The 26538-nt window shown below is 55.9% G+C and overlaps 1 protein-coding gene across 1 annotated transcript in view; it reads left to right on the top strand.

Moving 5' to 3' along the window:
- Nucleotides 1–26538, top strand: part of Cntfr (ciliary neurotrophic factor receptor) — a 40034-nt gene that overhangs the window by 9126 nt on the left and 4370 nt on the right. The window contains exons 2-7 of the mRNA XM_059254155.1: nt 192–304; nt 11770–11854; nt 16060–16293; nt 24063–24180; nt 24353–24519; nt 25582–25745. Coding sequence (XP_059110138.1) covers nt 11770–11854; nt 16060–16293; nt 24063–24180; nt 24353–24519; nt 25582–25745 — 768 coding nt within the window. The 5' untranslated portion in view covers nt 192–304. The remainder of the gene's footprint in view (nt 1–191; nt 305–11769; nt 11855–16059; nt 16294–24062; nt 24181–24352; nt 24520–25581; nt 25746–26538) is intronic.

Raw genomic sequence — 26538 nt, 5'->3', positions numbered from 1 at the left:
CAGTCACATTTTTTTTTTTTTTTTTGTGCTGAATCATTAAAACAGTGCTCCAAGGTAACTCTGACTCCATTTCACAGATGAGAACAGTGAGATGGCCGGTCTCCCCTTCAGTGTGGACTTGTGAGGATGGAATGAGCTCACTAAGACCTATGGCTTCCCTGTGACCTGATGTATGTCCTTTGCCCTTCTAGAGCCCAGCCTGTCACAGCATCTCGCCTTCTTGGTTTCGGAAGTCCCAGGAAGAGACTTGGTCTGGAGAGGAGGATAATATTGATGTCCCTGGAGTCCGACTGGTGGTGAAGAGGTAGGTCCTGAGAGCCCAGGCAGAGCGTGTCAGTCTTGGGGCCTCAGGCTGGTGCACTGAGGCTGGAGGCCTGGAGGCCATGAGTGAAAACCCTGAGATTCCCGCCTTCAGCTCCTCCTGAGGCCATGGGCTTGAGGTGCTTCCTGCCCCCATATCAGGCCCAGAGAAGGAGAGAGAAGACTCATCCACTGTCACCCAGGAAAGGGCAGCACCAGGTCAGGACACACTTCTGTATGAGGGGCGCTGGATGCCAGACAGAGGAATGTTCGGTTGTTGACGTTTCTGTGTCTTCCACTTCTTTCTCCACCCCTCCAGCATCTCCCTGGCTCTAGGGGAGCGGCTGAGCTTGAAGGAGGTGGAATGGCAGGTGGGAAGGTCCAAAATCTTCTGGGGCCAGCAGTGGGGCTGAACCTGACTCTCCTTGCCTCTCATTCAAGTCAGGCAAGGCCCCGGGATTGGCAGCCCCAGGATGGGGGCATCTGAGGAATTGAGGCACTGGAGCGGAACGGAAGGGCCTATTGTCCAAAACCCGCCAAAGGCCCACAAAGGCCAGAGGCCCACAAAGGCCGGCTGGGCTTTTCATCTCAGCTCCTAAACAGACTGGCCATTTTCCCGGCTTGGGGTGCTGGGTGGGGGGTTGGTGTGGGGGGGAGTGGGGAGCACGGACACCAACCCTTCAAAACTAGGAGTGCATGTTGTTAAGGATGGGAGTGGGGGGGTGCGGTGTTGCAGGACATCTGATCACACCACAGTCCAGGGTGGCACCTGGCCTTAAAGGGAGCTTAGATGGTTCAGGGGTCCTGAAGAGGAGGTGGCTGTAGTGTTAGGATCCAAGGACATGGCTGGGGGTCTGTGTTAACAGTTCAAACTGGGAGGGGCTAGGAAATGGATTTATAGACTAATAGGTGATGCTTATTGGGGTGTACCTGGGAATCTGACGTCCTATTAGGACAACAGGCCGCTGGGCCATCCGAGTACTTAGTTCACACCTCCTTCCAATTGGGAGCCCTACAGGAAGCTAGAAGAGAGCCTTGAGAAGAGAGAGAGGGTGGTGCTCAGGAGAAAGACTGAGCTCCCCGCAGCAAGAGGGACTGAGGCCAGACAGCAGGAAGGACTTCCTGCCAGTGAACAGTAGCTCAGATGCCCTGACCCTGTCCCTGGGGATCTCAGAGGATCGCCGAGAGCAGGGGAGCTGGAGACACCCCAGGGGCTCAGGCTGATGCAGCTTCTGTGGGGCTGAGGAGGCTGAGGAGGGAGGGCTTGGCAGTTCTGTCCACCCTCCCCCAGCAGTACCTCCAGCGCCACTTTAAAAACAGCTTTTTAATTTAACAAAGTGCATGAAAAACTGTTTTTGGAAATAAAAGATATCTGCTGTCTCCCAGGCTAGCACTCAGCCCTTGCAGAGAGGCTCTCTCTGGGTTTCCGCCGCGGCCGGTGCCTGCTTCCCTCTCTCTCTGTGTCTTCTGGTGTTTGTTTCTGCTCTGCAGCCCCCACCTTCTCATTGGCCTCCCATCACCTCGCTCCATCTCAGCCTCCACGGGAGTCCAGCCTCAGTCTCCCCTCTCAGTTCTCTGCCCCTCTCTCTCTCTCTCTCTCTCTCTCTCTCTCTCTCTCTCTCTCTCTCCCCCCTTGTCTCTCTCTTCCGGGCGTCTCTCTCCCTATTTGTCTCTGTCTCCCTGCCCGTCTCAATCTCTGTCTCACTCCACCTCCCCCTTCTTCTCCCCCAACCCGAGCTCTAAATGGGTCTATTTAAAACGCCCGACGCTGCCAAGTCAGAAAAACGTCTCCTGATAAAGCGCATTAGGCGGAGGGAGGGAGGAGGGGGGAAGGAGGGAGCGGCAGGCGGACAGATTGATCCAAGCCCGTAACCCCATTAATCAGGCAGCGTGGATCCCCCTCCCTCCCCCGGCTTCAGCCCCTTCTGAGCTAAAAGCCCCTTAAATATTTATCACCCCTCCCCCACGGGGGCGAGGGGAGGGGCATGTGGCCCTTGGTGAGCATCCCCGGCTGCCTGGTCCGTCCCCGTGCCAGAGTGTGCAAATGTGTTCATGTGCTCCTGTGGACATGCATGGGTGTGCGAGCCTGACCAGCCCAAGGCCTAGTTGCTGACTCGTCTCGCTACTATCTGAGTAGCTGAGTCCTTTGGATAGCTTCCTGGTACCCCAGGATATTGGCCCTGTTTGGCCCTCCTGAATGAGGCTTGGGCAAGTAGAACAAGAAGTGGGGGTGGGGGTGGTGGCGGGGGGGATTGGAGGGAAGTCCGGTGGCCTTTGCACTGTCCTTCCCAGAGAGCAAAGTAGTGAATAGGGCTCAGTTTCTCCCCTCGACCAGATTCCCAGTGCAGGTAGTTAACTTGGGAGAAGAGTCCCAGGCCCATTTTCCTGAAGTGCACCGAGACAATGTGGAAGGCAGGCTGAAGGTTGAAGTCTCCCCTTCTTCGAGGGCAGAATTATGACAGGGTGTGGGGGTGTCTGCCATTTCCTCAAAAAAAAGGCAGAAAGACGACCCGGCTGCGGCAGGTCCCCACCACTCCCAGGAGAACAGGATGGTGGCCCTGACCTGGGACCGAGTCGCGCGTCTCCAGACTAGCTGATACCCGGGCAGCAGGGGTCAGCCCCGAGCCCCATATCCACGCCGCGAGTTGGGGGGGGGAGTGGGGCCCGCCACCCCTGGCTGCGCCGAGGGTCCCCTCCCCACCCCTCCCCCAGCATCAAGTGCCACATCTCCTCCTGACTCAGACAATTAGATTCAAAGGATGACCTCACTGCATGCCGTCCCTCACTTGCTGCCTCGGCTCGCTCGCTCGCTCGCTCGCTCGGCTCCCGGCGCGCTGCCTCCCCCTCCCGGCCCGCTCGCCGCCCCGCTCGCCCTCTCGCCCTCTCGCTCGCCCGCCGGCTCCGGCGCGGCCGTGGCGCTCCTGCCCGGCCCCTGGGGGGGGGGGGGGAAGCCCCGGGGACCGATGCCCGCAGGCTGCCGGGCGGACCCACGGAGCGCCGAGCCCCGGCCGGGCGCCTGCGCGGGGACCCAGGTCAGTGCGCGCGGCCGCGGGGCCGAGAACTTGTCACCCCGCCGCCCCGCCGCGGCGGAGACGCCCCCGCCCGCGCCAGCCCGCCAGCCCGCCGCGGCGCTTCCCGCTCCTTCCTCGGCCCCCGCCCCCCGCGGCTGCTCGGCGCTCCCCCTGCCAAGCTGTCTCTCTTCTCTGCGCTCTCTCCCCAGCCCCCCTGCCTCAGCAGCCGGTGGGAGGGACTGGGACTTCCTGAGGTCTCAGGGATGGGGCCGGGGCCCATTGGCTGCAGGCGGACCAGGCCTCTGGGAGGGGAGGGGGCTCTGGCTCTGTCCACCGGCCTGGGGGAGGGGGCTACCGAGAGGGAGGCCTAGGATGTGGGGGTGACATCTCGACAGGGGATGAGTTCCTGATATCTCTCTTCTCTCACATCCTGTGGGCCTCTTGCCTGGTTTCATTTGATCCCCGAAGCCTGGCTTCATTCGTCCACACCTCCCAGCTCACTCTAGTCCCTAGTACCTGTCTTCATTTGCGCCCTCCCCCCCCCCTCCCGTGCCGGCCTGCCTTTGCGACGCCGTCACCTGACTCCCTTAGACCCCGCTGCCTGATTTCTTTTGTGCCTGATTTCTTCTGCTTTCCTCAATTCGGCATCACCTGGCCTTTATGGGGTTGCCCTGCCTGGCTAGTTTCCTTAGGTATTGTCCTGGTGTTTGCTGTCATGCCTAGTCCAGGGAGCAGAGCAGGCTCTTCATGGGATGCAAGCCTCAGGGCCAACTGCCACAGCTGGGCTGGCAAGGGCTAAGAGTGTCAGCAGCATCCCCAGTTGTTCCGGGTTGGGGACTGGCCAGCGCAGCCTGGATCCCATCCTGCCTGGACCGGGACTCGGGACCCAGTGTCAGCTCCTGTGATAGGAGCTGAGGGTGGACTCCAGTGCCCAAGAACACTTGGGGACTCTTGGGCACTAAAGTGGTTAGTTGAGTGAGCACCTACTTTGTCTGCTGCTGGGCACCTGTCTCCTCCAGACACTGATGGTGTCTTGGGTGTGGTTGTTCAGGTGTATTCTTTTCCTTCTCCTCCATCTCGTGGAGGCCTGCTGTCTGGATGCATTAGAGACAGGTAAGGAGCACAGAGTGGGTCAGGGTGTGCGCGTTAGGGTGTCATCAGAGTGAGACCTGTTGCTCCTTAGCCTCGAGAAATCGGGGAGGCAGGAGAGCCTGAGGCACGGGCTAGTCTGGGGTTTTCTGGTACCTGCTGTTACCAGTCCTGCCATCTCTCACCCCAGGGCTTCCTCACCCCTGCAGCCTTCCTGGATCTCCCTCCATCCCCTCATGTTGTTGAGAGCAGGGTTGGAGGAAGAGGGAACTGACCCGGGAAATAATTGTTCTTCACCTTTTAAAGAAGGGAATCCTCCCCTTGCCTTTCACATCTGACTCCAGCCACTTTGCTTTATCTCCTTGGCTCAAGCACACCAAGGTTCCAGTGTGTGTGACTGCCATGAGTGTCCGCGTGTTTCCCATTGTGAGGACAGTGGGCTGCGGGTGACTGGGGAGCTCTGGGTTTTTGGAAGGTATATGGTGGTGTCTGTGTGGAAGGTTGACAGCCTCGAGTGTGATGGTGTCCATATGTGAAACGGTGGTTGTTCTGTGTGAGGGAGTCTCTGTGTGCAACTGTGACTTTTAACGTGTGTGTGTGTGTGTGTGTGTGTGTGTGTGTGTGCATGAGAGAGAGAGAGAGGACCAATGTATGAGGCTGTGGCAGTGGGTGTCCACAGGCGAGGCCATGATATGTGGTTGTGACTGTAGACTAAATGCCAGTGTGTGTGTGTGTGTGTGTGTGTGTGTGTGTGTGGCTGCTGGGAATGTCTGCAGAGTACTGGCTGTGTGTATGTGGAGATGGGGGCCTCGAAGCTCCCTGGGTAGCTGGAAGAGCCCTCTAGCATGTGCTTCATCTTGGGGTGAGGTGAACACTGGGTCCTGTGTCACCCTGAACTGCTGGTGTGTGTGAACATGTGGGTGTGTGTATTCATGCCTGTGTTTACCATCAGGAACAGATTGTGAAGAGCAGGGAGGGGGGAGGGAGGATGGCTTGCTCTTACCCAGCAGACCAGAAGGTTCCTCAGAAGTAGCATGCATGGTACACGTGCATGTTAAGGGGGCAGAGAAAACAGAACATTGTTCCATAAGGAAAAAGAAATCCCCCCCCCCCCAACTCTGGCTCTGCCAAAAAGACCATCTTCAGTTCTTCCTGTTACAGACTCCTGCTTCACGTGCCCTGCTGGGATGTGTGTGTGTGTGTGTGTGTGTGTGTGTGTGTGTGTGTGTGTATACTTACATGCATGGACTTCTTTTTTGAGGGGGAGTGGTGTTCTTTGTTGTTGTTTTTGTTTTGAGACAGGGTCTCTCTGCCTAGCCCTGGCTGTCCTGGAACTCACTATGTAAACCAGGCTGGCCTCTAATTCAGTGGAGATCTGCCTGCCTCTACCTCCCCAGTGCTGGGATTAAAGGTGTATGCCACCATGCCCATGTGTGTTTGTACTATAACAGTGATCTGGCAGGGGAGAGGGTGGGGGATGGTAGAGACGCCGGGGCAAACAGGTCTTCGAACTAGGCCCCAAGTCTCAAGAGCTGTTTTGTCCATCCTGTCTCCTTCCAGCTGGACACTTACTGTAGACCCTTTCCTACCTCCCACCCCAGCTCTAGAGTCTCATTCACCCCTACTGCTCTGCCCATCCCCCAGGGATCATGGCATCTGGCAGGCTAACCTCCCCCTGCAGCACTGTCTCTCCAAAGCAGCCACACACTGCCCTGCACAGCCTTTCACTTGACTGGTAGGCCTTTCCTAGGTGGAGGGTCCTCCTGATTCTTCTGGGAACCATAGACTGGACTGGGCTTGGGGAGTTGGCCACCTGTGTCTCAGAGTCTATGAAGCTGTCCAGAGCATGTGCCCAAAGAGAGGCTATGAATTCACCTGCCCTGTCCTGCTCCCCATGTAAGAGGCAGGGGCTGGAACAAATGACTTCTGAAGAAAAAAACCCCAGACCTTCTGCATCTAGAGGGATGCTTGTGTACAGCTTCCAGGGTTCCGAGTGGACCTCTACATGTGGGCACAGGCTGGTGGGATGGATTCCCATCTTCCCAAGACACATCCCCAGCTGCTGAGCCAGGCCCATCATATGCGGGCCCCAGGCTCCCCCAACACGCCCGCACACACGTGCAGCAAGCAGGGCACGCACATGCTGAACTCAGGGTCCCCACGGTACAAGAGGCTGGGGGTGGGGGGTGGGAGCACTTAGAGTCCAGGCTGCTGCCAAAATCCATCGGCATCTGTGTGTCCCTCCCCCCACAGGCCCCCATCTCTGGCTGTGGAGGTCACAAGAGCAGGTGCGGATACCCACCCCCCCAACTCACTCACATTGGGCCGCCTCCTTTTCCACAACCTCAGCCAGCGGCTGGGGCTGGGGGACTGCTCCCCCTGCCTCCTTCCTGGCCCCCTCCCACTGGTGCTCAGCCCATCCTCTCCCTTCTCAGCAGGAGGAGGGCACTTGTGCTGGGGTGGCATCCTTCCCCCTGAGCACTGAGGCTTGCTCCACAGTGGGAGGGGGTGTAGCAGCCCAGGAGGAGAAGGCTTGAATTCCAACCTCAGTCACAGCTTCTGAATTCACAGCCTCCTGTCCTTTGAGGTGGTGGCACCCAGACATGAGAGGAAGAAGAGGTCTGGATTCAAGGGAGGGGTGGGGAAGGACAGAGACAAGAGAGTCAAAAGACAGGAGGGAGACACACTACTGCTGTTGAGTGGGAGCCTGTAGCCTGGGAGCTGGCCCCTGACCTGTGCCCTCCCCCTCCCTGGTGAGGGGACCTGCCAGCCAACTGCCAGGAGCCAGGCCTCCCTCCCTGGCCTGCTCCTCCCCCGATCCAACCTGTGAACCTTTCAGGCCTCTGTACCAGCCCCTACTGCCCACACTGTCCAGGCTGTCTAGGTCTGGTGGGGTCTGGGGGCCTCCCAGCCTGCACACTCCTCCTGCGCCTCCTTGAGCTTCCTGCCCTGTCGCTCCCAAGCTCCCCCTTGTCCAGGCCAGGCCTCTTCCCTGCTCACCCTATCCTTGTTGTGTGTCTCTCTTCTTTGCTCCACCCTAACTTCTCCCCAGGTCGGAGGCTTGCTGGCTTCCCTGGCATTGGAATCAACGTTCTGGGTGTTTGCCCACACATAGGACTTTTAGGGCTGTGTGAGAAGATGGGAAGGAAGTTAGGACCCAGGGTACCCTTTCTACTGATGCTGTGGGAGTTTGGAGTTGTCAAAGGGGGCAGGAAGCCGTGAAAGAGTCACTTCAGCCCTGTACTGGGCAATGAAAGGAGCCCTGGCCAGTGACCACTGAATCTCAATTACCCAACTTGGAGATGGATTGGTAACCTTGCTTTGAGGTCACTGCATGAGGCCGCCCTTCTTCACTGTCAAGGCCAGAAGGAACATTCCTGACCCTCACGCCAGCCTCCACCCATAGCTTAGGACACCCTACTGCAGATCAACACACACACACACACACACACACACACACACACACACACACACACACTGTGGCTGAGACCCAGTCAGTGGTGCCGCTAACCCCCACCCCAACCTGGTTTTGGCAGGGACTCTCCAAACTTCTGGCTGTGGCTTGGCAGGCATAACAAGGGCTTTTCAAAGAGCCTCCCCTAGATTGTACCTTTAGCTAGGCAACCAGTGAGGTGGGGGCACAGGACAACTGGGACGTTGCTGGGGCTGGGAAGAGTGGTCTTGGGGTCCCGGATCCTAAACCAGACTCCAAAGCTGGGTAATTGAGATTCCCCAGTCTGGAGCTTGTCACTGTGTCTGGCAGTATTACTAATGGTGACTGTCAGCCTCTATGGGCGCTAACATTTCTGTGAACTGGTATCATTCTGTATGTCACTGGAGTCTGTCAACATCTCTTTGTGGCCATGTGCTACTCTGTGTGACTGTATCCATCTCAACAGGTGTCAGTGCATTGTTGGGTCATTGGGATTGTCACTGCAACATTGTTACTATGATGACTGTCAACATCCTTGTGTGTCATTGTGAACAGTGCAATTGTATCGTTTTCACTGATTTATTATCACCGTGTGATAATGTCTTTGTGTCACAGTGGGGTAGTGACACTAGATTGGGGCCCTGGGATTTGTCTTCTGTGTCACTTGTGTGTGTAAATAATGATGACACTGGGGTTCATGTGAGAAGAAGTGCTAGGAACCTTGTGCTGCAGGGCACTGGGCTGCTTCTGCTCTGTTCCATCTTCATTCTGGGCTTAACCTCTTCGATGATGATCCATAAGGGAGCCTAGGCCAGTGTACCGCCTTCCCTCGGGCTGTGTGACGTTTATCATCTAGATCCATCCTAGACTGGAAGTATGGACTTGGAAAATTCCTGGGAAAGGAGCTATTTGCCCTGAGATGGGAGTTGGAGGTGATTGAGGGCAGGGAGGTGGTGGGTGGTGTTACGTTCCGGATGCCTCTAGCTTCAGTCTCCCCATTTAGAGAGTGGGCCTAACTGGGACGTTGTGGAGAGGTGGGGGTGAAACTACCCTGAGTGGTTTTGTTGTTGTTTTTATAGCTGTGGAAGCAGAGGGTGAGGCTTTATTTCACCCCTGTTTCCTAGAAGCTGGGCTCCTAGATCCCCAGTGAGAACCCTTCCAACCCCAGAAAGAACCTGCTGTGGCACTTGGTCAATCCTGCGTGCTGCATGGACTGCCTGCCTCCTTCCAGCCTTAGGGGTTACACAGGCTCCTTGCGATGGTCTAGGGTGGGCAGAGGGAGCCTTTGTGTCTTCCCATTTGCCGTGGAGGGTCTGCGGTTCCCAGTGTGCCCTGTCTTCCTCCCTGGGTCCCTTCTTCCGCTTCGGCCTCTGTGCCTTGTCCCTGGAAGAGTCCACTCGGCACTCTGCCTCACCAGGCCCACTTCCCCTCCCCAAGGCTCTCCCGTTTCTGTGTGCCCAGACCCTGCAGTGTCTGTCCTGGCCCCCCACCCCCACTCTCCGCAGCACGAGCTAGCTCACTAGCTCTCACTAGCTCTCGGCAGCACCGTCTCCTGTGGCTGCAGCCCCGTTGGCCCAGGGCCCGGCCCTTACAGTAACTCATCGGGCTGATGGAGGCGACTTTGATGAAGAAGTCTCCCCTCCCCCGTGGGGGCCTGAAAGTGTGTGTGTGTGTGTGTGTGTGTGTGTGTGTGTGTGTGTGTCCTGGATATCTCCCGCCTCCAGCCTGACTAGGACCGAGAAGAAGTAAGGAGCAGAGGTTTTCCTCTTGGCTCTGACTCTCCCTCTGGATCTGACCTCTATCCACTCTGCTTGCTTGCCTACCTACCTACCTGCCTGCCTGCCTGTGGCCTGGTTCTTGTTCCCAGGTGGTGCTCAGTGGGCTGGCACCGAGGCAGAAGATCTAGGAGAAAAGCGTGGACAGATGGCAGAGATAGAGGGGGAGGGTCTGAGGGCAACCTTCCAAGGCTGGGGGAGTTGTCGGGGGGGGGGGGGGGATGACCAGGTAGGATTCCAGCCTGTCTCTTTTTCTCCAGAATCAGCTCAGAAGTCTAGCTGACTTTATGTAATTTGCTAGTTATGTGCTTTTGGTCATTGTCTTAGCCTCCTAGGCCTAAGGAGTAGCTGAAGATGAGAAATGATTGAGAGTCATAAGGAACCTGGCCAGAAGGTAACCAAGGCCCTAGGAGTCACCAATGTGGAAAAGGGGTCAAGACCACACCAGCGAAGTGTCGCTGAAGTGGCCATCAGGACAAGCAGGCTCAGAGGAGATGAGCAATCCGGGGTGGGTGAGGGAAACAGAAGGCAGTGGAAGCCCTTTCCCATAAAGGAGCTCCCAGGAATTCAGGTTTACTTCCACCCTGGCTGCCGCAGTGAATGCCCGCCTGCCTCTCCCTCCCAGCTGTGGTCTCTCGGGCACTTTGTCTGGGTGTCTCTGGCAGTATCTCTGATGCTATCTCTGGCTGTGTCCCTAACAGTGTCTCTGGCAGAGTCTGCAGTGGTGCGGATACTTCCTGACTGAGCATCCGGCTGTGGCTCTGATTCTTTCTCTCGCTTTTTGTCTGAGTGTATGGCTGTGTGTGTCTAGCAATTTCTCTGCTTGTGTGTCAGAGTTTCCCTGGCTGTTTCTGACGGTGTCTCTGGCACTGACTGTCACTGCTGGTTTCTTTGCCTTAGCTCTTGCTCTTCCTCGGCTGGGGTCTGGCAGAGAAGCTTGCCGTGTGTTTGGCTGCTTCTCCGGCTATGCTGGCTGTATTCGGATCGCTTCTCTGTCTGGTTATCTGGCTGTATGCATGGTTGGAGGCGCTTCTCTTGACAGCTCGAGTGTGGAGCTGATTGTTTGGGGCTCTGTATGGCTGTTTGGGCAGTGTTTCTGGGCAAGGTCTACTGTGAGACTGCCTGGACCTGACAGCAGCCATGGTTAAATACCTCATAGGATCCCCTGGTGTCTGTCTTTGGGTCTCTGCTGCTGCATGGTTGACAGTCCCTTGGTTTCTATCCTCGGTTTAGAAAAGGGAGGTTATCACACTTAGAGTCTGTCCTCCAGGAAAGAGTTATTTCCCTGCCTCGGATCTGAGCATGTGTTGGGGTGGGGGAATTGAACTCATTCCAGGAGGCAGGACATTAAGTGGGGGGACCACTGGATTCTTCCTGGTTTCTGGGGACATGTCCTGGATGTACTTCATGTACCTGCATGTGCACATGTAGACACTGATCCTCCTGGGCTGGGGGTCCCAGGCTTCTGAGAGCATGTCTCTGAGGTGAAGGGTGGTCTAGGATCCTTGGTACGGCTTACGTATGAATAGTCTTCATTTTCTTTTCATCACTGATACACAGTAAAGCCAAAGCTGCATCTGGCTTGGCTAGAGTGCCACTGTCTTGATACCCTGAGTTTCCCAGAGCCCAGTAGGAGTCTGGGTGGAGGCCAGTGATAGATCCAAGGGTCTCTTGAGCATCCAGGTTTCAGGCTTTCTCCCCAGGAGTATAGCAGGGGGCCTTCTGTTCGAGGCACTTTGGAGAAGTACAGACCTTCATTAAGCTAAAGCGTTGCCCTTGCAGTTTGTGGTGTGGATACCTAATTAGCTAAGCTCACTGGTCGAGGTATGTTTTTTAATTTTGAAAAATGGCCCTGGCATTGCCGATGTTCTATAACTCATCCGTGGTTGACTACATTCTGCAGTCAGCACTCTTACTGAATGACAAACTGCCGTAGTTGTCTGCCACCATCTCAGCGACCCTTCCCACAGGTGACAATACGATGGTTTCCAATGCCGGAAAGGGGACCCTGAGCCCCATTAAGAAGGGTGTTTGGGGTCAAGGTGCCCCTGGCCCCGGGGCTGAGCTTTCCCAGCCTTCCCCGAGAGCAGCACCCCTAACCCTACCAGGGGGTTCCTGCCTGGGCTGACGCTGCCCCTCCACAACCCATTTCTCCCAACAGATGGCTGCTTCTGTCCCATGGGCCTGCTGTGCTGTGCTTGCCGCTGCCGCCGCCGCTGTCTACACCCAGAAACACAGTCCACAGGGTGAGTGCTTGGGAGGGCTGCTCGTCACTTCCTCCTCCCAGAACGGTGCACGAGTCTTCGTTGGCTCAGCTGCACACAGATGCCCCCAGGAGTCACACTGGCACACTATGGCACTGTGGCACACGCGTGACAGTGATATACGCGGGGTAACCCGCTGATGTCTCCCAGGCACAGCCCTCCACAGTCACACCCGGAGCCTCGCATGCTTGACATAATTTGTTCTGTAGGGAAGGTAGAGGGCTCGGCAGGTAGGATAGGACTTGGGAGTGGAGCTGGGGACAGGGCTTCTGTACAGTATGTAGGTAAGATTTGTAGGGGTGTAGGAGGCTTTTCAGAGACCGAGCAAAACTGTTCCAGGTTACTTCCTGATGTCAGCCTTATCGCCGAAGGATAGTGCCAGAGATGGTCAACAGACATTGAGACCGATGGGAGAGGGCTGGCACACTCAAGGTGGACCCTGGCTAGAGGAGGGAGAGACTGCTCAGGGGCTGAGTGACGGGGAGCCTCTCCACCCATCCCCCACCTGTGTGTCTAGTGAGGTCTGAGTCCCCATAGCTTACAGGACAAGGAGCTGTGCCTCTGCTGGGGAAGCATGTGCCCTCTTCCCTAGTCACATTGCAGTCTGAACTTGTAAGTCGTCCCCAGTAAGATTCCCCAAGTTCCTCCGTTGGTTGGGTCCTGTCCTGCCTTGGCTGCGGGAGGCAGAAGCAGGGCCCGAGAGGGAGTAAGTCCAGGCACTGAACAGGCCTTACTGGCTGACCTCCTCAGTCCTCAAGACTATGGGCCGAAAGGGTAGCGGGTCCAGGAATCTGTGGCCTCTCCCTTAGGAGACCAGCAACTGAGGCCCAGAGAGAGCCTGATCAGTCCCAGAGCTCCTGGCTGGATCAGCACAGGCCTGCAAGGTGCCTCTTTCTGCTGTTATGTGTAAAGATCTCTACTTACATGTAAAGTCAGGGCTGCGTCTGGCCAGGGCCCTGGCGTGAGATCACAGTTCAGTGTGTGGGACTTTTCTCGTGTGAGACCATGGCTCTGTTGGGCGTCTCTGTGTGGCTGCGTCTTGGTAGGCTGTGCGTTACCTGGGTGAATGCCCTTTCAGGGACTGCACCCTGTGTGTGTGATAGGATGACTTTCTTTGTATGTTTTTGCCCTTGTTAAGATTCACCCTGTCCATGAGACCCTGTCCTCGTGAGTAACTGTGCCCCTAGGTGATGATCCTCTTTTCGTACATGCCTGTGATCTTGTATCAGGTGTTACCATCCCTGAAAGGGCGCAGTGTCCCCGTGTGATTGAGCCTGTGTGTGACTGTACCCTTGTGACGAGTGGCTGCCGTTGCTTCTTTGTGGGTGACCGTCCTCATCCTGCCTGTGTGGTGATATGAAGTTGCTTAGGACACCCGGGGGGACTATTTCCGGCATGTAGTCCCCATGTGAGTCTGTGTGTGCAGGTGTGAGGGAGCCGTCAGCTCTGTCCCTCTGTGTTCTCCATGTCCATGACCTCATCCTGTCTCTGTCTCTCATCCTGGCTTCTAACAACCTTTTCACAGCTGATTCCTTTGGAGCATTTGTCAGGGCCAAGAACCCCATCCTCCCCCTGCTGCTTGATTTAATTTCTGAAATGGACGGCACATCAGGAGGGGCACCTGCAGGGCTGGCCAGAGACAGTATTAAACCAGTGCCATTTCTGAAGCTGTTGCGTGGCCGTGTGTGTGTGTGTGTGTGTGTGTGTGTGTGTGTGTGTGTGTGTTGGCGTGACCGTTGTGGCACTGTGTGATTGTCATGCCATGTTGCTCCTGTCTCTGCGTTACGGCCTGCAGTTGTCTTCCGATGCTGCGTGTCTCTTCTGCCCTTTCTTGTCATTGCTATCAGATTGTGTCTCCATGGCTGTTTCCGAGGCAGACAGGGTGTGATGGGGGACTCGTCAGGCCACTGCTGTTGTGCTGTCACGAGGCGTCTCCTCATCTGGGGCGGTGCCACCCCCTGCCCCCGTGCTGAAGGGCCACGCTGGGTCCACGTTTGTTCTGAACGGCTTTGGGTCAGTGTTGGTGTGTTGCCGCTGGGACCCCGATGGCCACGCCCCCCTCCCCAACGGTCAGTTTTCAGCCTCCTCCTCAGGCAGCTGGATGCAGAGTCTCTCTGTTGGGGGGGTTGTGTGGAGAGAGGGGCTTGGCATGTTTCCTGGAAGCTCCAGGTTTTTGGAAGGGAGGTTGGAAGGGGGCTCAGTGGCCGGAGCTATTTGATTGAGGGGGGGCTCAATGGCCTGAGTCTTGGACACTGGGCCTCTGATCAGGGGGAGGCCTCCATTCAGCCTCTGGTCCAGCCTCACAGCTGTGGCCTCCAAGGCCCCCAGCCACCGCCCTTCCGCCTGTTCATCCTCTGTTCGGCTGGTCCCAAGCCCCACAGACAAGTGGTCAGGGCTGGCTCCGTTTCCTGCTTCCCCCTCCTCTGGACAGGGACAGAGAGGCTCAGAGAGGGGCAAAGGCAGAGACAGGCCGCAGGGGAGACAGACCCGGAGACACAGAGACCCCGGCCAGGGAGGGTGGCAGGCCGTGAACAGGACAGATGTTCCGGCCCAGAGAAAAGCAGTCCTGGGGAGGGGGCTCCACTGAGGAGGGTGACTGAGGGGCCCTTGAGGGATCCCTCCCCCCTTCCCTAGAAGTCCTGGTGGTGTTAACAAGTCTAATTAAGAGGCCACTGGCCCAACTTAATTGGCTCGTTAACAGGAATTGCCTCTGAAAATCCCCCAACTCAGCGGGGTGGCTCTCTGGAGGGGAGATGTGAGCGAGTGTTAACGAGGGATCCCGCAGACCCCCCCTCCCTGCTGCCCCTTCCTCCCCCCCTCTCCCCTCCCACCCTCACTCCACAGATCTGGCTGGGATGAGGGAAGCATCTGTCCTTCCAGGCTCAGGGGGCAGGAGGTGGGGGTGTCTGAAGATTCCGATTCTGCATGCCTGCCCCTCTGCTGCTGCCTGTGGATCTGCCTCTCTGACTCTGTCCTGCTTGCTGCCTCCTCCACCTGGCACTGCCTCCTGACAGGTGCTCGCTTCCACCCTTCTATCCCCAGTCTCCTGGGTTCAGTCCATCACGCCTCGGTTGGCCTGGGCTGCCAGGGCCAGGGCAGGAGTTTAGTTTTTAGTTCTGACAGGCTCCTCCTGGGGGCAACAGAGGAATGGACGGAGCACTCCCTCAGACCCGGCTCCCACCCCACAGCAAGCAGTTTCTGCTTCACAAAGTTGACAGTTGCCAGGAGTTCCCCAGGGCTCACTTCTGCAAAGTCTGCCCGCTCTCCCCTCTAGTGCTGCCATCCAAGCCCTGGATAACTAAGGTGGGGGCGGGGAGCTTGTGTGGAGTGGGCAGAGCTGGGGGCCGGGGGGCTCAAAGAAAGATAAGGGAAAGACATGGGACGGAAAACCAGGAATGAGGCAGAGAAGAGAGTCCAGGAGGGGCACCCCTCTGCACCACTGTAATGGCAGTGAAGGAGGCAGACCTGGAGACATGGACCGTGGCACAGAGAGAGTGATGAAGGCAGCAAGCAGGAAAGATGCTCCAGTCCAAAAAATAGTTGTCCTGGGGAGGCATAGGGCTGGGCCTGCTGATGACAAGAAGTTAGAGTCAGCTAGGCAGTGGTGGCACACGCCTTTAATCCCAGGACTCAGGAGGCAGAGGCAAGTGGATCTCTGTGAGTTCGAGTCTAGCCTGGTCTACAGAGCGAGTTCCAGGACAGCCAGGAACACAAAGAAAGCCTTCTTGAAAAACCAAAAGGGGGGAAGAAGGAGGAGGAGGAGGAGGAGGAGGAGGAGGAGGAGGAGGAGGAGAAGGGGGAGGGAGGGAGGGAGGAAGGAAGGAAGGAAGGAAGGAAGGAAGGAAGGAAGGAAGTAGTCTCACAGTTAGGGTCATAGGTCATAGGGGTCAGGAAACTTTGTAAAGGTGCAGAGACTAAAGAGGAACTGAATTTTCACTGAGAATAGATCGTTCCAAATGCCACACAGCACCCCCTTCCCTCACCCCACAGAGAGAGCCTCTCATGTGCTTTCCAAAGCGAAGACACTCACACACTTGCACAGCCACAGAGAAGTTCTGCACAGGCCGCCATCTCCAGCGACACTCCCCCTCTCATGCCCCTTCAGTCGCACCTGTCCATGTTCACCTGCGGTTGCTAGGCAGGACTCTGACCTGTGACTTTTGTTCCTGCCCTCCCTGGCCCTACAGAGGCACCGCATGTCCAGTATGAGCGCCTGGGCTCAGATGTGATGCTGCCCTGTGGGACAGCAAGCTGGGATGCTGCTGTGACATGGAGGGTAAACGGGACAGATCTGGCTCCTGACCTGCTCAATGGCTCTCAGCTGGTACTACGAAGCCTAGAACTGGGCCACAGCGGCCTGTACGCCTGTTTCCACCGCGACTCCTGGCATCTGCGCCACCAAGTCCTTCTACATGTGGGCTGTAAGTATTACCCTGGACTGTGACCTCTTACTGGAGGTTTGACCTTCCTGTTGGGAGGGAAGGAGAGAAGGCTGCAGCCTGAGCCTTGCCTTCTGATCCCACCTAACCTGTTCTTCTGACCTCTGAGTTTCGTCTTGCTCAATGAGTCCAAACCCTGGTCACTTTACCTATTTATCCTGCAGCTATGTCTGAAGGTCTTTTAGTCCTGATGTCCTTTTGTCCCCTATGACACAGTGGGCAGAGGAGGGCTGGCAGGGCTTGGTGGGTAGAAAGGGACCCTAGGGTCACAGCTCTGAGCTGGAGTGGCCTCACCATGTCTGCTCCCACAGGAGACAGTCAATGGTGGAGGGAGGGAAGTAGGACATAAGGTTATGAGACGTGGGAGCGGTCTGGGAGGCCCCAGGGAATGAAGAAGGCTTCGTACAGAGAGAGACACATGGAGACTCCAGATTTAGGAGATATATGGAAACAGACTTTCTTCCTTTCTTTTTCTTTTTCTTTGTAGTTTTGTTGTTGTCCTTTCTTTATTTGAGACATGGTCTAACTATGCCACCCTGGCTGGCCTAGAACTAACAAAGTAGAGACCAAGCTGCCCTGAAACTCCCAGAGGTCTGCCTGCCTTTGCCTCTTGGGTGCTGAGATGAAAGGCGTGCACCACCACTGCCCAGCTGGAAACATCATTTCCGACTGAGTGCTGACGAGGCCTCAGAGTCACGTGGGTTGATGACAGTGGAGACAGGGGACTAAGGGAGGTGACCGAGTACAGATCACGGTCCCGGGAACTGGCCAGTGATATGGTTGGAATCAGGTTCAGGCAGTGAAGAGAAGCACATTGGAGGGAGGAGGCAAGGGCAATAGAGATGCAGAGGACATGGGACCAGAGAACGGAGCTGGAGAAGTAGGGATGTTGCGCCCTCAGGAACTGGTGATGGGTTGGAGGTGGGAAAAGCTGGCCAGTTGAGGGTGGGAAGGTAGAAAGGGCTGGTGGTATGGTCACTGTGACATGTGACAGGGAGGAACAGGAGGAAAAGTGCTCTGTTTGGACAGTGGCTGGACCCGGGTCTCCTAGAGTCAGATCGAAAATGAGAATCTAAAGACAAGCATTTTATTTTGCACGTGATGGAAACCTCTTGAAGAGTGGGAAGGAGATACAGAAAAGGGAAGTAGGTTATTTAATAAAACAATAGTTATTAGGAAGATGAAATGGCTCAGCAGATAAACCCTATGTCTCCCAAGTCCTGCAAGCTGTCTTCTGATCTCCGCACATACATGCCATGGCACGAATGTGCACTCCCCCCACCCCCCACCCTACACCCCCCACACCACACACACTAAATGTAATAATTAAAAACAAAAAGGAAGGCCAGGCAGTGGTGGCGCATGCCTTTAATCCCAACACTCAGGAGGCAGAAGCAGGAGAATTGCAAGTTTAAGGCCAGCCTGATCCATCCAGTGATACCGGTCAAAAGAGGGGGCGATAGATACCAGAGTGTTGGTTGTCTCTCGGTGATGAGAGTCACCAGTGGGGAAACTCAGGATGTGGAATGGAAGAGGCACCCTCAGAGTTGTCCTCCTGAGGGGTAAGGGCACTAGAATTTTTAAAAAGTATTTATTATTACTATTTTATATGCATTGAGTTTTTTGCCTGCAGGTATGTCCATGTGAGGGAGCCAGATCCCCTAGAATGGAGTTAAAGATGGTTGTGAGCTGCCATGTGGGTGCTGGGTCCTCTGGAAGAGCTGCCAATGCTCTTAACCTCTAAGCCAGCTCTCTAGTCCAGGGAACTGGACTGTTTAACTCTTTCCTGCCATCAGTGATGGAAGATTCTCCTGCGGGAGTGTGTGTCCGTCCGAGTGCTTTGATTACCCAGCACTTTGGCCCAGTGCTTTGACGACCAGAGAAAATAGTGGCAGAAGTTGGCAATGGTGTAGGAGAGCTCTGCAAGTCTGTAGACATCTGCTAAGATGTTAGGTGAAGGTCCTCCCAGGGCAAGGCGGGGCGGGGGAGGGGGGACGGACCTAGAGTTGGTCCAGAGTAAAGGCCAGTGGATCTAAGGGTCCGGGGTTCAGGGACAGATGTCTACTAGAGATAGAAGTGTAGGGTTCTCATCTACAGCAGGGAGGTGATGAGGTGAGTACAGAAGGTGGAAGACTCAGAATTGAACCCTGAAGACCATCCGTGTGGAAGTGTGCAAGGGGTTGATGGGAGAAGGAGCCAGCGGCAAGGCAGACGGAAGAACAGATGAGTGGTTTGGAAAAGAAGTGAGGGAAGGCAGCGTGACGAGGTCATCAGCCGAGGGGCAGGTGGGCAGGTGCCCAGCTCTTGGCCAACAGAGTGATGGCTTGGAAAGTCCTCCATCTTTTCTCCTGAGCTAAAGATTCAAGCTTCTTTGGCCTCATCACATTTGGATTTAATTTACCCCATAGCCGAAAGATTAAAGTTCTTTTTATTCCCTGGAAGCTACCTGGGAGCAGGCCCTTGCCCATTGTCAGGGGACCAGTGTGGACAACCATGAGAAATGTTACACTGAAAAGTTGCTTAGAACCACCCACAAAAAATACCCACATTAGGGCTGAATGAGGTGTGAAAAGACATTAGTGGAGATGTCCTTTCCTATGGAAAAGCTTTTCTTTTTTATTTTTCGAGACAGGGTTTCTCTGTGTAGCCCTGGCTATTCTGGAACTCGCTCTGTAGACCAGGCTGGCCTCAAACTCAGAGATCCACCTGCCTCTGCCTCCCGAGTGCTGGAATTTGAAAGGAAAAGCATTGGCTCAGAAACCCCAAGACCAAGTTCTCAGCGCAAAGGACATTTATTTACCCCAGAGCGACAGAGGACAGGGGATAGGAGACAAAGACAGGAGATAGAGGACGAGGGAGAAGGGGAAGGGAACAAGGGGAAGGGATATTTGTCCGGGGGGGGGGGGGGGGAGACAGGACAACAAAGGACTGCCTCTGGGTAGAGAGGAGACAGACATAGCACATGGGAAAATGGCGGTTTATAAAGGTACAAGGAGAACCCTGTGTTAGGATGAGGTGTCTAATTTTGATTGGGCATGTTAATTAGGTGAGCCAAAGGGGGATTCTGATTGTTGGACTTCAATTCTTTGATAGTTGGACCTTGGTTGTCAGCCTCAGGAGGAGGGATTGGCCAAATAAGGGCCTGGACCTTGGGGGCTAGCTTCGGGAATGTAATCTAACAGTTTTTAGCAAGGCAGAGGGAATTGGGGAGAAGGGCAAGGTCTGCCAGAGCCACATGCTCGAGTGGGCTGGTGTCCCCTCAGGATTAAAGGTGTGTGCCACTACTGCCCAGCTGGGAAGAAACCTTTTCAAACTGAAGTGAAGAGATGGCATTCAGGCTAAGTGTTTTAAATGTGAGCCAAAGATGGAGTGACCCCCGTTGTCTTTATGGAGAAATGCAGGACCAGCTTAACCAAATCCTCCTTGGTTTAGCACCCGGTAACAGTGGAAACCAGATTAGCTCCAGGCTAATCCTTACACGGGAAAGAGGATGTTGTCCGAGTGCTGTAGAAGGATGAGACCATCTCATCAGTTACCTGCTCTCCTGATTTCTGAGTTTGGCCCCCCCAAGTGATGAATAAGGCTGGTGGTAATGGATGGTGTCTGGTAGCCCTTAACCCAGTTTCTGGTGCTATGATCTTTGAGAGGCCTTCGGAGGAGAATTGAGTTTTGAAGTAACATCCACCGTCCTTACCAACAGGACATGGCCACCGCATCTCTATTGTGACCAGAGTCCAGACCATTTAGATACAGCTCACTATACTCCCTTGATCTTGCCCCTCAGGGAAGGGCAGGACATGAATTGGCTGTAACATCTGTAACAGGTACTTATCTCTTGCTGCCTTATTTCCGTCTAAAGACCTGGTTAGAGGAACAGGGGATATTAATCAGGACCATCTCGGTCACTTTATGTAGTAACAAGAGACCGGGTTTGACAATGCTCAATACTCAAGTGTTATTCTTGCCAGCTTCCCAAGGGCATGGTGACGTTACCTGTGGTTTGTGGGTCCTTCAGACTGAGAATTATTATTTAATGTTTATCCTAAATACATGCAATCTTTATTTCCAAGTTTCCAAAGGAACTTGGCCATAGTGATGTTCTGGTGGAAAGCTCCTTAGCCAGGCAGCTCCCTACTGCATTCTCCTGTCCTCCTTCCTTCCCTCAGGTGAATCCTCACACAGCAGCGAGGCAGCGAGCGCCTACTGATGTGTTAGGAAACGGGATCACAATGTTCCTTTTAGTAGCATCCTTTTTTGTTTACTGGACACTGCTATCATTCCGATCTTAAGCTAAAACAAACCAGAGATTAAAATAATTTTTAAATGGTCAGTTTCTTGTTCAGCCCCTCCCCCCAAGAGTCATCAGATAGAGAGGCCCCTGGTTCAGCACCGCTGCCCCCAGCTCTGTTTGGCTAGGAAGAAAAGAGTAGCTCACAGGACTGTGGTTAAAGATGTCAAGGAGAAGTGAGTGGGAGGCAGGAGGAGGTGTTCAAGAGTCCAGAACTTGGGGTACCTCAAGAGATCCCACAAGCAAAGGTTAAGACAGGCCATGAGCCTTGAATGCCAGGCAGGAGGAGTGTGGGTGTGGTGTGGGCAGGGCTGCAGCGGAAGGGTCAGTGCGCCCCACCCTGGCCTGATCTGGCCTGGCTCAGGGTGTGGGCAGCCTGCCTCTCCTCCTCTCTAGGCCAGCGGGCAGGCCTCATGCGTGCTGGGGGCTCCAGCCCAGGCGGGCTGGCTAGATGAGAGGAAAAACATGCGGTTTGGTGGGCTGGACATGGAAAAACAAGCCAATTAGGAGGAAAACAAACAAACCCCAGGCCAGCAGAGGCACACGCACACCACACGGCCCTGTATGGGACTCAGACACTGTCCCAGCTGACACAGTCACTCAGGCATCCCAGGAACCCCCACAAGGGGAAACTCGGGCTGCCTGGGCATCTGAGAGCATGCCGCATACCCAGGTATGACACTGTCATGTATGTATAGGAGTTTGCTCAGACACCCCTGACGTACTCTCACACCAGGTCCAGCCCATTTGTAGACATGCTGGGCATTCAGGGTTTCTTCTCATACCCATGGTTTGAAAAGCACACTCAGAGCCAGGTGTGGTAGCACACACCCTTAATCCCAGCACTCGGAAGGCAGAGGCCAGCAGATCTCTATGAGTTTGAGGCCAGCCTGGTCTACATAGTAAGTTGTAGGCTAGTCAGGGTTACCTGAGACCCTGTCTCAAGGGGGTGCGGGGAGCACATTCTGACTTAAGCTCCATCACATAGACAGTGTAGCTGACCGGCTGCGTGTTTCAGGTACAGTGGTACACGGGAGGACCTTCTGTCCAAGCCTTGCCCTCTCAGACACCGGGCAGCCTCACCCCACGTCACACAGTCATCCAGCTTGTCCCACACAGCCTCCACTTTTACACGACCAGGAGTCGCCCACGAAGCCACCTCTCAGCCACAGGGACTTCCAGCAGTTCTCCGAGCTCACAGCACACTCAGCGCCAGGGCCTCCCGGTCCCACACTGTCCCACAGCCTCACACTTGGTCTCTCTACACCCCCATCTCCGCCCACCCGGCCCCTCAGCTGGGCTCCAGCTGCAGCAACTCGCTCCTTCCTTTTCTTCCTTTTCTTTGTTTTTCTTTCCTCCTTTCCCCTCGGAGAAACCTGGTCCCTGTCAGGGAACCCAAACCCTCCTCTCCTCAGGGCCCTGGGCCAGGCAGGAGTAGCCAGATGACAGACCGAACCCCTGCTTGGCCCCTACCCCCTGTGACCTGCCCATTCAGAGAGGGGAGCTGGTCTGAGGGGGAGGTTTGAAAGGGGACTGGTCTGAAGGGGAGGATAGAAGGAAAGGGGTGGAGATACGTCAGCCCGTCCAGGGGAGGGGGCTGAGTCCAGTGCCATGGCCTGCTCTGCCCTCCACAGCCCGGGCAGGCAGCAGGGAGCTGACTCTGCAGCTCCCCCCCCCCCGCCCCCAGCGCTCTCCTCCTTTGAAGCTGGGGGTAAGGGGGGGTAGCAGCGGGAGCGGGGAGTGGAGGTTTCTCGGCGACCTCGGAATGTCCTTTCCTCCTAGAGCGGCTGCCAACTCTGGCCTGGCCCACAGGCCCCCAGAAGGCACTTCCTGTGTCCTTGGCCACCCCCACCCCACCCCCATACAGCACTCTATACCCATGGGGTAGATAGGGCAGGAACAGCACAGGCACACAGGATAACAGGAAAGCCACATAAGAGGGGCAGGTTCCCCGGGAAGGACCACAGTGGTGGGCAGATGCAAGGCAGCCCCGGTGTGCTCTCCCCTGCGCTGGGGAAGGGCTCTTCTGCCCACAGTGTCTCCACCTGCTGCAGGGAGGCTCTCCTGGTGCCCTTCCTGCCCCTCAGCTCTGGCTGCAGAGCCGGGTTTACGCTCTGGGGCATGTGTCCCGGGCTCCGCCACGTCGTCACACAGATTTCACATACTAGATGTGTGCATCTAGAAGTCACCCCAAGTCATGTACACCGTGGAAACCTCAGTTCCCCGAGGGTCACCACGGCCACTCTGCAAGCGTAGACATGTACTCCCCTTCACTGTCCCTGGCTTGTTCAGTTACCCCCTCCCATTTCCTGTCCACCTGTCAGGCAGGGGGTGGGGAGGCACAGAAGGGGGGTGTCAGTGTCCCTGGAGCCGCAGACAGACATTCCTTGCCTGGGTCAGATCACAGAAGCTGCCTCCTTCCAGGAACTTGAGCTGCCTGTCCTCACGCCTTGCCCAGTGCCTGAAGGTGGGACAGCTGGGCTAAATGCTTACAGCAGCAAAAAGCACAGTTAGACAACAGAAAGAACTTCCCAAATGTAGTCACGTAGGTGAGTAATACCTTTCTGAGAGTAATTTCAGTTCTGGTTTTCTGTGTGACCTCCAGCCAAACAGTATCTTTCTCTGTGTCTCCCTACTCCACACGGAAGGCGGCCACTGATCATGTCACAGCCTTTCCTAAGGTGGCGGAGCACTCGGAGGCTGGAGCCAGGAGCCAGGGGGAAACACACCAGTGGAACAGCTGCTTTCTTCCAACAGACACTTTGCACACACAAATAGTCGCATAGGGTTGTGCATGGATGATGTGACCAAGAGCCGCATAGACGCTGTATGTTTCCAGTCACTCCTTCATGTCAGAGACGTGTGTGTGTGTGTGTGTGTCACATACACTGATACACGCAGGTCTGTACACACGTGGATGTGCTCATGCCTGTCCAGTTTGTACTCCTGTGTGGCTACCAGGCCTGTTCTTGTGTCAGTTGGCCCGGGGGGAGGGCTCTCTTCTCCAAAAGGTGCACAGGTCACCCTAGCAGGTAGAGAGGACCACTTGGCTCCCTTCAGTGTCCACGGCACTTCTTGGGACGTGGGCACATTTGTGATAGGAGGACATGGCCAAGGACAATTCCCTGAGACATCATCTCCGTGCTGTGATCGATGAGCTGGGACTCACAGCTCCCCCCTCCTTCCCACCCCACCTCCCTGTCCCCCCCATCCAGTTCCTGCCTCCATTGAGCAGGTGTGGGGGGAGGAATCCTCCACACAGCCTTGTTTTTCTTTAATTAAACATCTGGCTCTCTGTGGCCTGGGAAGCCTCAGACCCTCGCTGACAGCACCCCCCCCCCACCTTTGGCATCGATGATAGGTAAGGGGGGAGTGCTGGGGCCCTGGGGCCCACCTGTCCCCAAACTAGTACAGGGGACTGGATGCTTCAAGAAGGCCCTGACCTCCCTATCCTCACCCCCAGTGCCGCCGCGGGAGCCTGTGCTCAGCTGCCGCTCCAACACTTACCCCAAGGGCTTCTACTGCAGCTGGCATCTGCCCACCCCTACCTACATCCCCAATACCTTCAATGTGACTGTGCTGTGAGTAACTGCGCGCTTGACCCGGTTCCAGCCCTGACCTTTGACCTCCCCCTCTCCTCATCACGTCCTGAGTCCAAGACCCCGGCCCAGCCTTGGGCTTGACCTTCCCCCAGCCTGCCCCAACCTGACCCCCGATGTTGGTAACAGTACCTGGGCCTCCTTCCCTTCCCAGGCACGGCTCCAAAATTATGGTCTGTGAGAAGGACCCAGCCCTCAAGAACCGCTGCCACATCCGCTACATGCACCTGTTCTCCACCATCAAGTACAAGGTCTCCATAAGTGTCAGCAACGCCTTGGGTCACAACACCACGGCTATTACCTTCGACGAGTTCACCATCGGTGCGTGTGGTAGTGATGGTGGGGGGAACCGCTGCCTACCCTGGGAGTGTGACAGCATGTCAGAGGTGTACCTGCGCGCGGGTGGGGATGTTCACGTGTGTGCACCATGGCGCGAACGTGCCTCCATGTACACCTGTGATCGCACAAGTGGGTATATCCTTACCTGCAGGGCAGAGACTTCTCCGGCAGTTCTTTTCATTGTCTCTTTGGCTCAAAGAACATGCAACAGGGGGAAAGGGGGCCGAGCTGGGCCAGACTCCTGCGCAGCTGCAGCCCCCCCCCCATGCTAATGGCTTCCTTACGGTCTGTGATAAATGAGGTGTCAGAACAGGAGACAGGAGTAGTAGAGACACTGCCCTCACCCCACCCCTTATCCCATCCAGACCCTCTGCCTGCCCTTGCCATACTCCAGACAGGGCTCTGCCTGCTCCTGCCCCATCCTGTCCCAGACAAACCCTCTATTTGTCTCTGAGACAGTCTCTCACCTTCCTCTCCTCCATCTTCCCCGCAAGCCTCGCAGCTGGCTCTTCCGTCAGATTATTTCAATATGAGCTGGGCCCTTGGATGCCGCTACCATCAGATCCACAGCTTACCTCTGACGCAAAGAACAGCCTCAAATCTAGACTCTAGCGAGGGTGTCCAGTCCCCGTTTAGAACCGAAAAAGCCCGAGGGGGAAGCCAGCAGGGGCCGTGTGTGATCCCGGTGGAGGAGAGGTGATCTGGGTAGCAGTAGGGGTGATGTGCCGGCTTCGTCTTCGGCGTGCTGGACAGCAGCGTGAGAATGGAGTTGTGATGCAGGTTGGTTGAAGTTTAGGATGTTGCTGCCGAGAGCTGGTGACTGTGGCTGTAGTGACGGCCAAGGGTGACGATGGGAGGTCAGAGCCGGTGACTCATTAGGTGGTGGTTCATTGTAGCTGCCAGAGCTGACAACGGGAAAGAGACACAGTAGCTGTGGCCATGTCAACGGTTGGCAACAGAGGTGGCTGATCAGTGGCTGGAGTTGACAGTGTGTGATTCCTCCCAGAGATCAGCACACTAATGGAACAAATGTCTCCTCAATAGTGAAGCCCGATCCTCCAGAAAACGTGGTAGCTCGGCCGGTGCCCAGCAACCCTCGTCGACTGGAGGTGACATGGCAGACGCCCTCAACCTGGCCTGACCCTGAATCCTTCCCTCTCAAGTTCTTTCTGCGCTACCGGCCTCTCATCCTGGACCAGTGGCAGCATGTGAGTGCCCTGCCCTGCCCAGATGCCTGAGTGTGCGGTGCTGTGAGAGAGGAAACTGTGCCCCAGGTAGTATCAGCACCACAAGGGGACCCAGTGGCCGAGGCTTGCCGCGGGGAGAAAGGGATCGGGTAGGCTTGGGAAGATGAGTGGGGCTGAGGGAGGCATCCTCATCAGGACATGGCTTTGAGGGTAGTGGAGGGAAGTGCTGGGAGGGAGGTGAAGGGTTTCCTGTCCTATTCCTAACGATCCCTACCCCTAAGCTTGACTGTCGGCCCTGATCAGGTACCTCCCATTACACACTGGGTCCGTGATGGACCCAAAGAACAGGATGGTCCCACCCCTCAAAGGTTGGCAGATGGGACCAAGGGGTTAGGACCAGACACTGCAGTCAAGTTCGGTCTAGGGGGTGAGTTTAGATCCTAATGACTATCCAGGCTCCGAAGTTAGGCCTAGTTTAAAGGTCACTTTAAGGTTATAGGTCAGGGAGTGGCCTGGACTGGGAACCAAACAGTGGACAAGGGTCAGTGGGGTGTGAGGCTATGGTCTGGCTATTGATCGAGCTATGATGGAGAGCTCTAGGAAACAGCCAGGGATTTGAAGACTTCTGGGTATTCTCATATTGAGAGCCCAGGGCCTATTAGGCTGTGGGCACTCTGGGTGGCCCTTGAGCTCTGGGCTAGGACTAGAGTTGGGAGTGTTCCATGAGGCAAGCCAGTCTGTCTACTGGGGGTCAGCTTGAACCCCCACCGGGCTCCAGGGCCATCTCCTTCTGCCCTTCTCCCGTCTGGCCTTT

The sequence above is a fragment of the Peromyscus eremicus genome, chromosome 2, assembly GCF_949786415.1.
Source record: "Peromyscus eremicus chromosome 2, PerEre_H2_v1, whole genome shotgun sequence".
Taxonomy (NCBI): domain Eukaryota; kingdom Metazoa; phylum Chordata; class Mammalia; order Rodentia; family Cricetidae; genus Peromyscus; species Peromyscus eremicus.
The sequence above is the reverse complement of the archived record's forward strand: the minus strand, read 5'-3'. Positions and strand labels throughout refer to the sequence as shown.